The 18,049-nt window shown below is 35.3% G+C and overlaps 1 protein-coding gene across 1 annotated transcript; it reads right to left on the bottom strand.

The window, feature by feature from the left end:
• Positions 1 to 523: 523 nt before the first annotated feature.
• LOC131540830 (stonustoxin subunit beta-like) lies at positions 524 to 16,713 on the bottom strand. Its single transcript, XM_058776087.1, has 4 exons — positions 16,630 to 16,713; positions 7,966 to 8,042; positions 3,221 to 3,267; positions 524 to 2,810 (listed from the first exon to the last, which is right to left on the bottom strand). The coding sequence occupies exons 1-4, from the start codon at positions 16,711 to 16,713 to the stop codon at positions 2,281 to 2,283; spliced, it is 738 nt and encodes a 245-aa protein (XP_058632070.1). The 3' UTR covers positions 524 to 2,280.
• Positions 16,714 to 18,049: the final 1,336 nt, after the last annotated feature.

The following is an 18,049-nucleotide window of genomic DNA, read 5'->3' as shown; positions in this document are numbered from 1 at the left end:
TTATTGCATTTACATCAATATAATGGTAAATAATAGAGTAGTGTACTGTTAAAATTATTCTTTTCAGCTTTTTAAATGTTAAAATATTTACAGCAGCATCTTGAATTTTGGGTGTATTTACAGGATTTTATTGGCAATTTTATAGCCAGGTAAATACTGTACTTTAGTGAAATTACAAAAAATTGCTGTAAAATATATTTACAGGATTTTATTGGCAACTTTATTGCCAGGTAAATACTGTACTTAGGTGAAATTACAAAATATTGCTGTAAAATAAAATACAAGTTTAATTCAATGTTACTGTAAAAAACCCTACTAATTACTGTATTTCATAAACAACAATTAACTGTAAATTGCTTTACAGTATTATACTGTAATTAATTTTACAGCAATTACCAACATTTTTACAGGACTTTATTGGCAACTTTTTTGCCAGTAAATTCCTGTAAATTCTACAGGAAATTTTTTACAGTGTTGATTTTATTGCATTTTACAAAACGTCCCAACTTTTCTGGAATTGGGGTTGTATGTACATGAATGAATTGTTGCTAGTGTCTGGTGTTACATATGATGTAAGTCCTAATCCTTCAGATTTACAATAAACACCAACAAAAGTTGTCATTTTTGACCTCCCTCCACAAAACAGTAGATTACTCAGCTGTATGTTTTGGCTTTCATCATTATTTATGTATTTCTTTCACAAGGGGAAAAAAAAGAAAAGAAAAATCTACATTTTCTTCCGGTTGATTTAACACAGAATGAATCTACTTCACATTTTTCATATGTTGAAATATTGATTAGTTTTGAAACAGACACAGTTGGTACATCAGTATCATGTTAACACACATAATATAAAGTCTTGGCCATGTTTGCTTCCACTGAAAGTACTGTAACTACATTATATATTCAGAATATATATATATATAGTCCCATCCTCACCACAAAGAACATCACACTGTTTACCTTCTATTTCAGTCAAATGATTCTTGAGGTGACCGTGGAAAAGATCTGGAGCTTCTGAAAATTGTTGCAGTTCAAAAGATTTTATATTCTCCTTTTGTCCTTTTGCAATAAAGCATGTGGTTCAGTCATAGCATGAAAATATCACAGGCAAAAAAAAACTTGGCAGAGCTATGTAACATTTTTCACATTATTTGTCCATTAAAAAAAATGATTTGTATTTTTCTCAAAGTGCTTGCAGTGCACAGTCCAGATAATTGTGTTAATAACTCCATGATCTGTATTCAGTTTCAAGATTACATTTTTTTGTTTGCTTTGGAATAACATGAATCTTCACATTAGTAATGTGCAATACGCAAGTAGGGTCAAAAAATTAAGTTATGAAATAAAATTAATGAGAACATGAAGTAACAAAGCACACTAACAGATATTCAGTAACATATTAAACTCGCAGAAGCTTCATCATCCTCAAGCTACAGCTGTAGATAAAACACTGTAGAATTAACTTGGATTAAATTCTTGACTTTTCATTTGAGCATCATATTTACATTCACATTTAATCATTTAGCAGATGCTTTTATCCTTACAAATGAGGAGAACAATCAAATCAACAATAGAGACACAATATGTAACTGTTGTGACAAGTCTCAGTCTAACATAATACATGTAGCATAATACATAAATAGAAAGGAATAGAATAGTAAGTGCTAGGATTATTCGGCCAAGAGTTGATGAAAAACATCCGTCATCAGTCGTTTCTTGAAAACGGTGAAAGACTCATTCCACCTGCATCGTTATTTTTGTGAGATTTCTTCAAGTGGACCAGTTTGGAGGTTTGACATTGCTATTTTGGGTAAGTAGGGAGACTGACACCACTGTTTGTTTCCATACATTTACATTTCTTTCCTGTTTTTGGTTAGTTGGGGAAGTAAGTAAGCTTGATCTGTCTCAGAGGCAAGGTTTTGTTGTTGTTGTCCAGTTAAACACTTGTAAATATCAGACATTTATAAATAAAAATTATCCACTGTGATAGAGGTAGCATTTCTGGTTTTGCACAAATTTCGTTTTCCACATCGAGACTAGGTTGCAATGGCATATACATACAGAAGACTAACATACAGGCTATATTACGAAGCTCTTCATTCTAAAGGTTCACTGAGTCCGAAATCAAAATGCTTGCTACTGATGCGAAAACGCAGAAAATCGAACCTGATCCGACGGACGAAAGTTTCTGAGGCAGTATGTAAATGTTATTGACACAACGTGAGGTCGTATTTATTTTTTAACGTGCGAAAATTTCGGACTCATTGTGCAAAGACCTTAACACAGTGAAACTGAAGAATTTGGATAAAGCCTAAATCCAGCATTGAGGGGCTCAGTAAATGTGGCGTGGTATGTGTGTAAGTGAATGAGTGTGTGTGTGTGTGTGTCAGAGACACTGTAGAAGGACAGCTTTCCAGCTGGCCAGTCCAGATACACTCCTACTCTATTAGAGGAGGGAGAAGGGGCAAGTAAGTTGGTTCTCTTATTGCTGTGCCAGGCAGAGTATTTGTTATCAAAACAGATCAGACTCCAGGACATTTCATTGAGGCCAAACCTACAGTCGCTTCCAGTTCTTTGGATTTTCTTATACGTCACTGACAGTCCAGCTCCCCTCGCACTCCACTCGGCCTCCCAGTAATAGCGTTCAGAAAGACTCTCTCTGCACAAAACTTGTTCAAAGCAGTCAAATCTCTCTGCATGATCTGGATAAGGCAGCTCCTCTTCCACTCGCGTCACCTTTCTGTTCCCCTCAGACAGAGAGAGATGATTGTTTGCTGTGTTTATGTCCAGTGTGAGATTACAGGTATCTGCACACAAGGAGACAGATTTTAATTATATCTCTTATGACCTGTGTCAACCTTGTGTGTGTGTGTGTGTGTGTGTGTGTGTGTGTACAGGTTTATATATCCTGGTGGGGACTTAAACCTGAATACACACAGACTCATGGGGACTCGTGTCATGGTGGAGACCTAAATTGAGGTCCCCATGGGTACAAAAGCTTGTAAATCATACAGAATGAGTTTTTTTGAGAAAGTAAAAATGCAGAAAGTTTCCTGTAAGGGGTAGATTTAGGTGTAGGGCAATTGAAAATACAGTTTGTACCGTATAAAAACCATTACGCATATGGAGAGTCCCCACAAGGATAGCTGACCAGACTCTCTCTCTGTGTGTGTGTGTGTGTGTGTGTGTGTGTGTGTAAAGCAACAAAAGGACCTACATTTGTGTAGTCCTGGTGTGATTCTGAAATGTTCTCCATGGTCCAAACTACAAAGAACACAAACACACAATATTACATTTAGGCATGGGCCGGTATGAGATTCTGACGGTATGATAACCTTAGATAAAAATATCACGGTTTCACGGTATCACGGTATTGCGATTATAGCTCTAAAATATGTTATTTTTAAATGTCTGGGTAAAAAAACAACAAAGTTTTTTCTACTGAACACAATACATTCTATTTTAAAAAATATTTTATTATTAACATCAAAATAACACAACGCAGAGGAACAACCGCTACATATGTAAATATAAATATGATGAACAAGACACCCAAAGTGCGTGCTATTTAATACGAAAGGCATATTTATCATCCATTTCTACTTTAATATAAACATGTATTTTAGATTTTTATAGAAAATTAGTATCTATTTTTATAGAAGATTTTTTTTTTATCTCACACAGAGATCGCACAGTCATAGTGTTTGGGAATATTCAAGCATAATTTAAATACACAATCACATGAAATCAGATTGGCATCAGGAAATCAGGCATGCATCTCACGGTGATCGGTTCTGCGCAGATTTTGCTCATCTCAAACAAGCCTATTAAAAGACCAAACTGAGAACTTACTGATGATGCAAGATGAGGATATGAATGCAACACTGTAAAAAGGTTGCTGTAAATTTTACAGTATTTTACTGGCAGCTGGATGCCAGTAAATTACTGTAAAAAAGGTTACAGTATTATTACTGTAATTGCATTTACAGTATAATAATGGCTTTACCGTATTTACATTTACAGTATTATTACCTTATTTTCATTTACAGTATTTTTACCGTATTTTCATTCACAGTATCAGTGCTGTAGTATTTATTTTCATGTAGTTTAAAAAAATTTTACCTGCAAAAAACAATCAAATTGCACTGTAATCCATGATTTTTACCACCCCAAATTCATAAAAATCACAATAACTCATGAGAATTAGCTCTGATAATATTCTTTTTAATTGTTGAACATTTTCTTTTTAAAAGTACAAATTACAAGTCTTGATCTCTAGGGTGAACTAGCTGAACAAAGGGCATCACAACAGTCCCCTGGGCACTTTGTATCATGGCAAAACATACATATACTAAAATGCAAAAACAAGTAAGTACACTAACAGTCAAAAGTTTAAAGAATTCTCTTCTGCTCACCAAGCCTGCATTTATTTACTGCAAAAGCAGTAATAATGTGAAATATTTTTACTATTTAAAATAACAGCTTTCTATTTGAATATATTTTAAAATGTAATTTATTCCTGTGATCAAAGCAAAATTTTTAGCATCATTACTCCAGTCTCCAGTGTCACATGATCCTTCAGAAATCATTCTAATACACTGATAAACATTTATTATTATTATTATTATTATCATCATCATCATCACAGTTGAGTAAATTTTTTCAGTATTCTTTGATGAATAGAAAGATCCAAAGATCAACATTTATCTGAAATAAAAAGATTTTGTAACATTACGAAATGGGGGGTGGGGGGGATTATACAAATTACTACTTTTATTTAACAAGGATGGTTTAAGTTATAGGTTTAAGATAAAGACATCTATAATGTTACAAAATATTTCTATTTCAGATAAATGCTGTTCTGAACTTTCTATTAATCAAGGAAACCTGAAAAAATTAGATTCAGCTGTTTTCAACATAATAATAATAATAATAGTTTTTTTGAGCAGCAAATCAGAATATTAGAATGATTTCTGAAGGATCATGTGACACTGAAGACTGGAGTAATGATGTTAAAAATTCAGCTTTGATGACAGGAATAAATTACATTTTAAAATATATTCAAATAGAAAACATTTATTTTAAATAGTAAAAATATTTCAAAATTGTACTGTGTTTGCTGTACTTTGGATCAAATAAATGCAGGCTTGGTGAGAAGAAGAGGCTTCTTTAAAAACATTAAAAATCTTACCGTTCAAAAACTTTTGACTGGTATTGTTAATAAAAATCAAATAATAGTAACAGTAAAAATTTGTTTGTGTTGTGTTAAATTTCAGTAATTTTGACAGTCAAAGTTGACAAGCTCTCCGATGAGAAACAGCAGGATGGGATTCAGGCAGATCCTTTTTCTTTCCACCCTCTTTCCAGAATGCCAGCTGATCTGTGACTTTCAATGCATTTGGTGCCACAAAGATCTGAATGAACCTGCAAGCACAAGAAAGAAAAAAGCATTATTTTTCAAAGCAGTGTTTACAGAATTTGCCTCAACTGTCAAACGTGGTGCTGTATGCACTTTGATGTTAATAAAACCTTATATACTACATCTGAACGCACCTACAAAGGAAGGTACATAATTAGTTGATAATCCATCACATTCAAATTATTAAAGCTCCATGTTTTACAATGCATTCTCAATCAGTAGAGCAAAGTGCTAGAATGCTGAATTAATGGGTTTGATTCCAGGGGCGGTTCTAGGGTGAGTGAATATCCGGGGCTCAGCCCAGAGACATTCATTTAATGTATCAGAATACACGGGATACAAGTCAAATAAAACAGGCTATGCTGAAAAGTTACATTGGCTAAGTGGCTTAATTTTTTTTTTTAAAGCGACAAGTGTAATTAATTATAATTTGCACTTACAAATTGCATAAATAATATTATGAAATTAATGTTTTAAATATAAACACAAAAATATGTAATGATAGAAAAAAAAATAGAATGATACTTTTAAAAATAAGACTAAAATTACCAGTAGGTGGCAGCAAGCCACTGTCTTAATGACTGAGCCACTGAGTCATTTATTCAATCTATTCATTAAAAACTGCTGATTCTTTCAGGAACAAAGAAACTGTTTTTATGAATGGATCAGTGAATCTCTGATTCAAGGCATTCTAAAAAGGTAAATTCTTTCAGTAATGAAACACTGTTGTGTGCAGAGACGCACAACATGACTTTGTAGAACCGTTTTTGCGAAAAAATACAATATTTTCTTCATGATTTAAATCACTTTATATTTTGTTGCCCTGACACTTAGTAAAGTCTGCCACAGACCATGCTAAATGCTATCTGTTCATATAATCTAGTCATTTCTAAATGTGTGTGTCCTAGAAAATCTGTGTTTATAATACCATGATTAAAAATCTATATTTTGTTGCTTTACAGTAACAGTAATCTAATTTTGTCAGATGGGGATATCGGTATTATGAATTTATAGGCTACAGTAAGTTAAAGATACCTGAAGCAGCTGCATTTTGCTGTTTAAGTGCTGGTTCAATAGAAATAATTTTAATGTGCATGAAAACTCAATCTTGATGCGCACACACCCCTAGCGCCGCCCCTGTTTGATTCCCAGGGAATGAATAACTTAATAAAATGTTTAGGGGAGCGCAGGGCACAAACTAACACGGGGTAAGTTGTAACACACGGTTTAAATATTTCCACACATGCTAGCATAACCAAATTTACAGTATTTACTACTGCCATATCAACACTATAGAGAATAAAGTTCACCAAAATTCAAAAGTCTTTTGAAGATGTCGCTGAATATATATTCTACCAAAGCAGAAGTACATTTCTGGCTGAAGTGAATTGTCATCTCAGTTTTTAGTATTCATTTAAAATTAGACAAATCTGTCTAATTTTAAAATTTTGATTTACAAAATTAGACAAATCGATGTTTAATGTTCAGAAATTGTTATTTCAAGAAATGTAAAGCATTTTGGCTCGTTTATGTGTCTCGTGTCCTGTGTCCTATGACAGCTGTGTGTGGAGGGAGGGGAGTGTATCATTTCTGAATTGCTGAATGTGTTTCTTCATTTGCACTCTCTGTTTTGAACTACACTGTATGTGTAGCTGTGTGTTGTGATCAGGGCCGTCCCAAGCATGGTTGCAATGTGTTCATTGTCAAACTCCAAAATTAGATTATTTTTAATTCTTAAAAAACGCCATTATTTTATTTGAAAAGGTTAATGATTTTATTTTATTGACAAAATATGTTAGTTTGTCTTGTATATTTTTTCATTAGCTCTGATAATATTTTAAGTTGTCATATGGTTATGTTACAACATGCCCCCCCCTCACATGTTACAATGTACCTCACCTACGGGGCATGTTGTCACTTCCATTCTTTTGAGATAAATAACGAAAAACATATAAACCTGTAGTTATGAAACAACGCAACATATTTGTACTAGACAAGTGTGAAATTAAAGTGTATAAAAAAATTATACTCTGAACCCCACGTGGATTTACACATGCTAAGAAAGTCAGTGTTAGGTTGTGTCCCGTGCTCCCCTACATTAAATACAATATAACTTGCTTTGGCTAAAAGCATCTGGCAAATGCATGAATGTAAATGCAATGTAAAACAAAATGTATTTAGGGTTACCTAATTCTGCATTTCTGTAAAACGGACAGCTGGCTGTATGATGATTCTGCCCTCATATTCAGGATCCTGTTTTTGCTTGCATGGAGAAATCCACAAAATATGTACTTTACAGTGGTATTTCTTAACTCAGTTTTCCTCAGTATTTCATGTTAGTTCGCGGTTTTATTTTACGTCTCTCACTGAATAGGGACCGTCTCTAAAGTTACATACAACATTGGTACACACGTTTCTAACTTGAATAGCATTTGAAGAGAATTACACTTGCGATAAAGAGGCAGTGTACAAAAGATATTATGCTTCTCTGTGTTCGTTAACTTCGGCTAACTAAGTTAACTGACATTATTAACGTAATTTACCAGTTGATGTTATCATCGAAACTATGCCAGTCACAAGAAGAGACGCCAAAATACACCTCCGACGTTGTCGACGAAATCTAGACTAGAAATTTGAAAAGAACAAACAAAAGAATTACTTGAAAATACTGTTTAAAATCTCCACTGAATTGAAACAGTGGTGTTGCCTACAGGGGCGTAGGGGGGGATGGGGGGGAGGTAACCCCCAATAACCAAAACTAGCAAGTACAACCGCCCCAATATTTATACCATGGTTAATGGAAACTTAGAATCAGGCCATTTATTAATTATTTGAATCGCGCCTTCGGCGATTTTATAAGCGCTAACTTCACGTAAGAACCGAACGGAGCGCTTATCAGCACAACATGACTGAAGCGCAGCTCTTTTAACTGTGCGCGAGCGGCGCGCCGAATCACCCGATACTCTGTGCGCGTTCACCATGCAGCGCGCTCGAGAAGTGGGAGAAGATTTGCGCGAGCCATTCCTATCGCGAAGCTGATGGTAAAATATGTGATCTATTTGAATTCTATTGAGAAACTGCCACTTTAAAATGCTATGGAGTACATTATCTAAAAAAAGGCACAAACTAAAAAGACTGATGAAAAAAGGAGAAAACAATCTTGCACCAGCACTAACATAATAAAATATTTTTAAACTACTCGTGACCACCTTTACTATAATTTATCACGTTTTACTGTAGGCTTATTTATTGTGGTAAATTTTGTCTAACGTGTAGAATTTATAATAGATAATCTGTTAAGGGAATAGATTTTTCCCTAAAGATTTATATTACAACTGTGGCATGTTGTAGCTATTGTTTCTAAAGACTGTTGTTTCTCATAACAAATGCAATATAGATTAATAAAAAAGTCATTATTGGCCTGGTAATGATTAATAGGCTATATTATAACAAATGCTACAGTTAAGAACTATGGTACTTTTTCATAAGAGCAAGTACAAGTCGAGAGCCAATGGGTTCTAATGATGAGTGATGGAAAAACCTGGCCTTCAGATATTACAATGATGGCACAGATTAAATCATTAATGAACTGTTAAGGAGTAAGAAATAAATAATATCAATATGAGAAAATGTTAAGTTAGATTGACTTCCCACGGCGTGTTGAATTAGAACATTGTCAAACTATTGCCTAAGTGTCTAAATAATATAAAATACATTATATATCCTATATAAACAAGTAATTGTTAACTAGCCTATTACTTAATTGCAGTTACGCTATCAACCAACTTTGCATGTGTGGTGGCCAGATTAACTAACTTGCATTAAAGGACAGCCAAATCTACAAACGTGTTTCTCGGTTTAATAAGGTTTATTTTGACTAATATAGGTGACCTTAATTTACTCACCAGTCGATGTTATCACCGTTATGGCGGCGTTAATCCGGCCGTCAGTCAGAAAAAAAGGCCTCAACTCCGACATGAAAAACGACACGATGAATAATGTTAGTTTGCTGTTAATAAGTTAAAACATCTTAAAATATCTGTTTTGCATAAAACAGAAATAATATAGGCCTACTAACCTTTTTGTCTAGTTAACAGTGCAAAGTGTCTCTTTTGTCCTTTTACCGCTGCTTCCACCAAACAGCAAACAAAATAAATCTCCCTTGCCATTGGTCAGTTTTTCGCGGGCAAGTTCACTACTGTAAATTTACAGTAGTTTACTGTAAATTTACAGTAGTTTACTGTAGTGACCATACATTTTCCCATAATCCTTTGCAGTTTACAGTAAAATACTGTATATACATTTTACAGTATCTTACTGTACATAATACAGTAAAATACTGTTCAAATTACAGAAATCGGTTACAGTGAAGTTAAGGAACGCGCACGTTAAACATTTCCCATAAAGAAAACACTTAACGTGGTTTGTTGCCTCAGTGATAATAAATGATTCAATTCAGCATCTAATTAATAAAATATATTACTGTATATTATGTACATTTAAGCAGATGAGCCCAGAATATGAGCCCACAACCAACAAGTTTCACCAAACCATTTTTTTCTCTCATAGAAAACCAAGCGCTATAGTTTTAGGTTTGATATTCGCCTATAGGTTGCTTTAGGGACCGTCTGCATATTTACCTCACAGTACAAAACGAAGTAATAATTTATTAAATTATTTACATTAATTATTAAATTCCAATAATTTATTCAAATTAATGTTTACAGTAAATCAATCATTTACTCAAACTGACTAAATATATATTGCCAATAACTCGCCTTAGACAATAATTTCCCTAAGTATGTACACTACACAAATATTTTTAAGAAAAAAAAATTACAGTTATTCACCAAAATGTTACTAGTGACCAGACTGACTTACTACAGTTGAAATTTGGCCAACATCTTCCTCACTGTACATACAGTATATAATTATTCTTAAGAAATTACTGTAATTCACAAAGTTTTATTTTTTTTAAATAAATGAAGACAAAAAAATGTTCAATAGTGCACTCATTATAACGTTATGTTTTGAGCTGCGCGCGCTGAAGATGACGAGTAGAATGAAGCATATGATAGCAGGTTTTTAATCAATGGGATTTAACTTATTTATCTCACATAGAATACGCTTCGTTATTTAACATAACATTAATATTACCACTTATAGGATATCTGCACAAAATGCCCCGAACGCACATGAACGCGTCTGCGCGGCTCTGAATGAATTCACGCAATAACATGCAGAAACACAACTAAACACTAAAAAGCACAGCGTTTCGTTATAGCAGTGTTCTCATTATAATGCTATGTATAGTATATGACAGTGCCAGTCATAGTTATTAATATTCTGCATTGTTGTCCTGTTCGCACTGCGCGCTGAAGAGATAATCACCGTACTACAAAGCGCTTTACTGTAGCATAAATAATATACATACACTTATAGAGAGAGAGAGAAAAAAAAAACGAAGTCTTCCACTGTGCCTGTGTCAATTTGAGTCTTGTTGAAGATTTAAATCCCTGCAGCCAAGATGCTCCTCTGTCGGGGACGGATTAGAAAGCGAAACTTTAATCTATAGGGGGAGTTGGATTTATTCACGCACTTTAAAATATTTATTTAAAGCTTCTTTCTTTTAAGATTCTTATTTACAGCATTATCATAATAGGCTGTATATTAACTTATTGGGAGAAAACCGGTAGTTCGATGTGAAATCAGACACTGAGCACCCCCATATAGCCAAAATGGTATGATCATAACACCCCGCGAATATTCGACTGTGAGATTGGTAGTCGAATCAGGCTCCTCGAATCGAAGCATCGAATCGTCGACACCCCTAAAATATTTTATAAATCCTCCATTGAATATTTAATTCCCATTTGGTGGCCTTTTGTGTCCAAAATTGTGCAAAAACATCGTGGGACATGGTTTTCACACTGTAGCTGTCATTGCAAGAAGTGAGCAACTCCATTTGTTTGTCTGAGGGAGCAACAGTAACTAAGGGGGCGGGGCTTACAGATAGGTCAATTGTGAATTGTACATACAGTAAGGGAGATACTGGCAAAACTTACACAACTTACTTTATTATAGCAGTTACATCATCTGAAACAAAATATTGTTGTCACGTCAAAATGATTCAGAACTTACTACTACCTGTGGAACATGAAAAACCCTTTTGGTGAATTACTGTGTTTTTTAAAAATATATATATTTGTGTACTGTACATACCGTAAAGGAGATATTGGCAAAATCTAACCTGTAGTAAGTCAGTTTTGTATCTAGCAACGTACTACAACCATTGGAACATGAAAAAAAACCCTTTCCAGAGATCTTTAAGTGAATAATTGTGTACTGTAAATATATATAAATGGAGGTATTGTCAAAACCTCATCTGTAGTAAATCACTATGAGCAATACAGTGTGTTATTTTAAATGTTAAAAGTAATTTTAATTTAAATAGATTGGATGGTTTAACCCAGTCAGTGGAATTGTCAGAAGGCCCCTTGGGTGCGATATCAGGTCAATGCTTAAATAAACAGTTGTTTATTTACAACATGTTAAATTCCACTTCTTGGCGCCACTTCTTATATGCGCAATGACAAAACAGACACAGCGCCTGCGCGCACACATAAAAAAAGTTAATAGTTTTTTTCAAAGTAAAGTTTTAAAGATATGTTTTTAAATGTTTGCTGCATGAATTAAAAATAACTTTTATAAAAGTGCATTTTTGAGAAAAAAAAAAAAGAAAAAAAAGTAGGCTAAGGCCAAGTCACATTTTATTATTACATTCATGAATGGCTATTTTATTAATTTTTTTATAATGTAAAATGCTGGTAAATAAAGCTAAATGTTTACTTACATTATAAATACAGATAAACATTTCTAAAAGCTTTTTTAGTTGTTCTCACTTGATGATAAATCCTTTAAATTTAACGGTATTCAGAAAACTAATCAAAAATAGTAGTCTACAAGTATAGCAAGTTAAACTAATCCTAAATAAATAATGAATCCTTAATTTATTTACAATTTTCATCAGAGATGCCTTGCTTGGTCGATATCTTACAACATTAAATACAGGAGATAAGATAATTCTAGAGCAAGAACATAGAGATGGAAAGCGCGTTTTATGCGAGAGTGAAGGAAATCCACCTGCGTGCATTCATTCACACTCATGTTACAATAATACGCTCTTTACTTGACAGCTGTTGTTAAAATAACGCGATAGAAGCTGCCTCAAACTCAGAAATATAAAGAAATGAAGAATATTGTGTCTGAAAGCTGTGCGTGCCGTCCCCTCCCGCACCCTGCCCGGCGGTAATGGTACTGTCCAACCGCGAGCGCAAAACACAGAAATGGAGAATAATTAGTCATTTGTATGTTTGTTCAAAAATCATATTCGGACGCAGCATTCATCTAGTTCATTTTGATAGTGCAAATTTAACAAAGCACTGCAAAGCCTTACACTGAGAGTGGTTTCCTATGGTGCGAGAAAGTCAGAGTTGTGAGATATAAACTCGCAATTGTGAGAAAAAAAGTCAGAACTGCGAGTTTATATCTCAGAATTGCGAGTTTATATCTCAGAATTGCGACTTTACGTTACGGGGCTGACGAGACGTGAGAATCCATATGCAGACTTTTATTGAGCAGAGACATGGTCATAACAGGCAGGGTCGAACAATGGCAAACAGGTATAACAGGGGCGAGACAAAGAGTAAACAAAGACAAGCGTGGGTCGACGATCGGCAAACAGTATCAGGCAAGGCAAGGCAAGGCAAGGCAAGGCAAGGCAAGGCAAGGCAAGGCAAGGCAAGGCAAGGCAAGGCAAGGCAAGGCAAGGCAAGGCAAGGCAAGGGGGCTCTGTAGGGCAGCAATAATGCATACAATACTCGGCAGTGTGGGAAACAAAGTCCAGGGTTTAAATAGTGTGTGATTAGTGAGAGCTGTGTCATCAGGTGTGCATGTGATTAGTGCAATGAGTGATTGGTGACAGCTGTGATCTGTAATGGATGATGGGAAATTGAGTCCAGTGTGATGTGTGCTGTGAGAGTCAATGTGGTGAGCGAGTGACCTCTGGTGGTGAATGAACGGAAGTGCAGGGACCAGATTAGTGACACGTTATATCTCAGAATTCTGAGAAAAAAAGTCAGAATTGCGAGTTTATATCTCAGAATTGTGTGTTTATATCTCAGAATTCGTGTTTATATCTCAGAATTGCTACTTTATATCTCAGAATTCTGAGAAAAAAAGTCAGAATTGCGAGTTTATATCTCAGAATTGTGACTTTATATCTCATAATTCTGAGAAAAAAGTCAGAATTGCGAGTTTATATCTCAGAATTGTGACTTTATATCTCATAATTCTGAGAAAAAAGTCAGAATTGCGAGTTTATATCTCAGAATTGCGAGTTTATATCTTAGAATTGCGTGTTTATATCTCAGAATTGCGACTTTATATCTCAGAATTGCGACTTTATATCTCAGTATTGCGAGAAAAAAAGTCAGAATTGTGAGATAAAAAGTTGCAATTACCTTGTTTTATTTTTTATTCAGTGGCGGAAACGGGCTTCCATAGGATCCCCTTAAGGTTTGATGCTGACTGTTATTGTATTTGGTTTTATACTATGCTGTTACCTATATGAATTATTGTATTCTATGTTTAATTAACCGCCTCCCAGATAGCACACATAGTCTGTTAAAGATCTCTTGATCTGGAAAGCATTTGCTGTCTACAAACGTCTGACAGACGTCTTTCAGATGTCAGTTTTACATATGTTCTAAATCACAAACATCTTAAAGACATCTAATAGACGTCTATTTGACATCTAAAAGGACTTATTGCAGATGAGCAAACACTAAAAAAAATACGTCTTGTAGATGTAAATGCAGACATCAAATAGACGTCTCCTAGATGTATTTGTGCTATCAGGGTTGTGGTTCGGCCGCCGGCAGGAGACATGATGCTCACGGATCTGTCAGAGATGCTGCTCCACGAAAATCTCAACTGTGCACCGTAAGACTTGTTTTTTAACATTTGCTAACTACCATATCAGTGAACAGAATTATTTAAATAATGAGACACAACGAGATGTATATAAGTTGTTGTAAAGCACCGCAGCTAGCTTGTAAGCATTAGCAATATCCATTTCACTGCATTACTAGCATGCTTTAGCACTTAGCTAAGTGTTGCTAGCATGTTTTAGTATGCTTGTAGCATGATGCCAACCTATTTATCACTTGTTGACCATTTTTAATATGCACCTAGGAGTCCATTACAGTGTTAAACATGTCTCTTCCTATGTTTTATGTACATGCACGAAAATCGGTACACACGTGTAACACACCATTACCTACAAAAAAAGCCTCTTGGTACAAAATCCAAAACCCAACAGGAAGTACGTTATTTTGAATTTCCTGTTCAATTTTTGTGCAGTTTTTGTGATTTCCAGGCTTTGTACTTTGACGAACTCCTCCTACAGTTTTAATCAGTCGTCTTCAAATTTGCTGAGTGTAATCATAAGGCATTTGCGATGTTAAATTGCGAAGATCTAGAGTTTTCGTCAAGGGGCGTGTCCCTGGGGGCCAGACAAAGTTTGAGGTTTCGCCACGAAACAGGAAGTTGCTGTAACTCAGGCAAGCAATGTCCGATCTGCCCCAAACTTCACACGTTTCATAGAAGTTCAGTCTTAAACACATCTGCATGCTCATATTCAGATATAGTCATAGCGCCACCTGCTGGCAACAGGAAGTGACATGTTTAACACTGTTATGGACATATTAAAAAGTGTCAGCAAGTGTTAAATAGGCTGGTAACATGCTAGGAACATACTAAAACATGCTAGCAACACTTAGCTAAGTGTTAAAGCATGCTATTAATGCAGTGAAAAAGGAAGTTGCTGTAACTCAGGCATGCAGTGTCCAATCTGCCCCAAATTTAACAAGTTTGATATGAGGCCTGTCCTGAACACATCTACATTCCCGTATTTGGGTATAGTCATAGCGCCACCTGCTGGCAACAGGAAGTGACATGTTTTAGACTGTGATGCACTATTAGCAACACAGTAAAATATGCCATTGTGTGCTAAACATGTTATCAACATGCTCAAACATGTTAGCAACACTTAGCTAAGTGCTAAAGTATGCTACGAACTCCATCAAACAGGAAGTTGTTGTAACTCAGGCATACAATGTCCAATCTGCCTCAAACTTCACATGTTTGATTACAGTCCTGGCCTGAAGACATCTACATGCTCACATTCGGTTATAGTGATAGCGCCACCTACTGACAACAGGAAGTGACATGTTTTACACAGTGATGCACTTTTAGCAACACTGTCAATTATGCCATTGTGTGCTAAACATGCTAGAATAATGGTCAAACATGCTAGCAACACTTACTAAGTGCTAAAGCATGTTATTAATACCATGACACAGGAAGTTGGGTTTCACTTTATTTTGATGGTCCCTTTAACACATTCTATTGACTATAAGTAATGTTGCACCTACATTCCTACTGACTCTCATTAGAGTGTTAGTAATGTATTAGTTGACTGGTAGGGTTAGGTTTAGATTAAGCTGACACGTTCTTGCAAAGTTACTTATAGTCAGTAGAATATCTGTTGGGAGACCAACACAATAAGGAGTTAGTAGATATGAAGCAGACAGTCTAATACTCTTATGAGAGTTTGTTGACATGTAGTTGCAACATTACTTAGTGTCAACAGAATGTTCAAAAGGGACCATCAAAATAAAGTGTTACCGGAAGCTGTTGTAACTCATGAATACAATGTCTTATCTGCCCCAAACTTCACACCTTTTATAATAGTCCTGGCCTAAACAAATCTAAAGTCCAATATTCAGTTATAATCATACCGCCACCTGCTGGCAACAGTAAATGCCTTGTTTTACACTAACTTAAACATGTAATGTCTGATCTGCCTCAAACTTGACATATTTGATAAGAGTCTTGGCCTGAACACATCTAAAGGCCAATATTCATTTAAAATTATAGCGCCACCTGCTGACAACAGTAAATGACTTGTTTTACACTAACTTAAACATGCAATGTCCAATCTGCCCTAAACTTCACATGTTTGATAAGAGTCCTAGCCTTAACACATCTTATGGCCAATATTCAGTTATAGTCATACTGCCACCTGTTGGCAGCAGGAAATTTGGCATATATAAATGACTTTTACATATTCCTCCTATATTTACCACTTTAATAGCATATTGCCCGCTGTTCGCTGTTTTTCTATGGCCACGGGGTGGCGGTGAGCCCGGGTGCGAGGGCCCCTTCATCGCTGCTTGCAGCTTTAATTATCTGTTGGAATTTGACAAGATGTCCAGGACCTCCGGCAGACAAATAGGCCCACAACATTAAAGATCCAAACATATATTTCATTGTACACATGGGGTACTTTTCTAGTCCCCCATCTTGAGTGTTTGCTGCAAAAAAAGTTAATGTTTCAGTTTCATCTGACCATAAAACACAGTCCTGTTTGAAGTTCCAGTCGTGTCTGGCAAGTTTGTTTTTGGATGAAAGCATTTTCTTTTCTTGATTTTTTTTATGAAACCCTCCCAAACAACATGATGTAGGTGCTGTTTGACAATATATATATATATATATTTTTTTTTTGTGGCTTTCTGACCCTGAGACTCAACTATTTTCTGCAATTCTACAGCTGTGGTCCTTGAAGAGTCTTTGGCCACTCAAACTCTCCTCCTCACCTTGCTTTAAGACAAAATAGACACGTCATAATTTCATAATCACCACGGAGTGCTCAAAATTGCAAATATGATTGTTACGTGCTAGCCCTGTTTTTGTCTAGAGGTAATAGGCATAGCAGTAACTACGGAGCCCTTTACAGGACATTGTGGTGGGAAAAATTCGAGGTGAGTGGAAAAAAATTCAGGGTGGGAGGAAAAAATTATTTTCAAATGTTTTGCGTTCTCTCGAGAAACTTTTGCGTTCTCTCGCAAAGATATTGGCGTTCTCTCGCAAAACCATTTGAGTTCGGACAAACTCTTCCTGTTTACTCTACAGCTTGCAGTGGAGCTTGTATGTTCACAATGGAGTGGTTCATAGAGTTTTATTTTGAACTTGGACTCAAGTATAAAGAAATACAATCAGACAGTGGTTAGTTCAAGGCACGGGACATTCTAAAACACTTTAAAGTGGCTTAATGTTTTAAAACAGTGACATTGGAGGACTAAATTCGATAATAAAAAATCCTGATAAAAATGGTTAGGCTACCATTAATAACCTTATTAATAATATTACTATTAATAAAGCAGAATATGAACGCAACGCCCTGCACGTTAAGCCTTTTCTTCCCCATAGAAAACGCTTAAGGCTATAATGAAAGGTTCATGCAGCTCGTATGTTCACAATGGAGCGGTTCATAAAGTTTTTATTTTGAACTTTGACTCAAGTATAAAGAAATACAATCAGACAGTGGTTAGTTCAAGGCACGGGACATTCTAAAACACTTTAAAGTGGCTTAATGTCGATAATAATAAATACTAATAAAATTGTTAGGTTTATATTAATAACATTACTATTAATAAAGGAGAATAGCCCAGAATATGAATGCAACGGATTTGGTATTTTTAAATCACCGTTTTCATTATAGCC

The sequence above is a fragment of the Onychostoma macrolepis genome, chromosome 05 (genome assembly GCF_012432095.1).
Source record: "Onychostoma macrolepis isolate SWU-2019 chromosome 05, ASM1243209v1, whole genome shotgun sequence".
Lineage (NCBI taxonomy): Eukaryota > Metazoa > Chordata > Actinopteri > Cypriniformes > Cyprinidae > Onychostoma > Onychostoma macrolepis.
The sequence above is the reverse complement of the archived record's forward strand: the minus strand, read 5'-3'. Positions and strand labels throughout refer to the sequence as shown.

Coding starts and splice junctions, on each gene's coding strand:
- LOC131540830 (XM_058776087.1), bottom strand. CDS start 16,713: ATGAAGGGGCCCTCGCACCCGGGCTCACCGCCACCCCGTGGCCATAGA. Junction 3,268..7,965: donor TTCGATGATAACATCAACTG/GTAAATTACGTT, acceptor TGTTCTTTGTAG/TTTGGACCATGGAGAACATT. Junction 2,811..3,220: donor CACACCAGGACTACACAAAT/GTAGGTCCTTTT, acceptor CCTTGTGTGCAG/ATACCTGTAATCTCACACTG.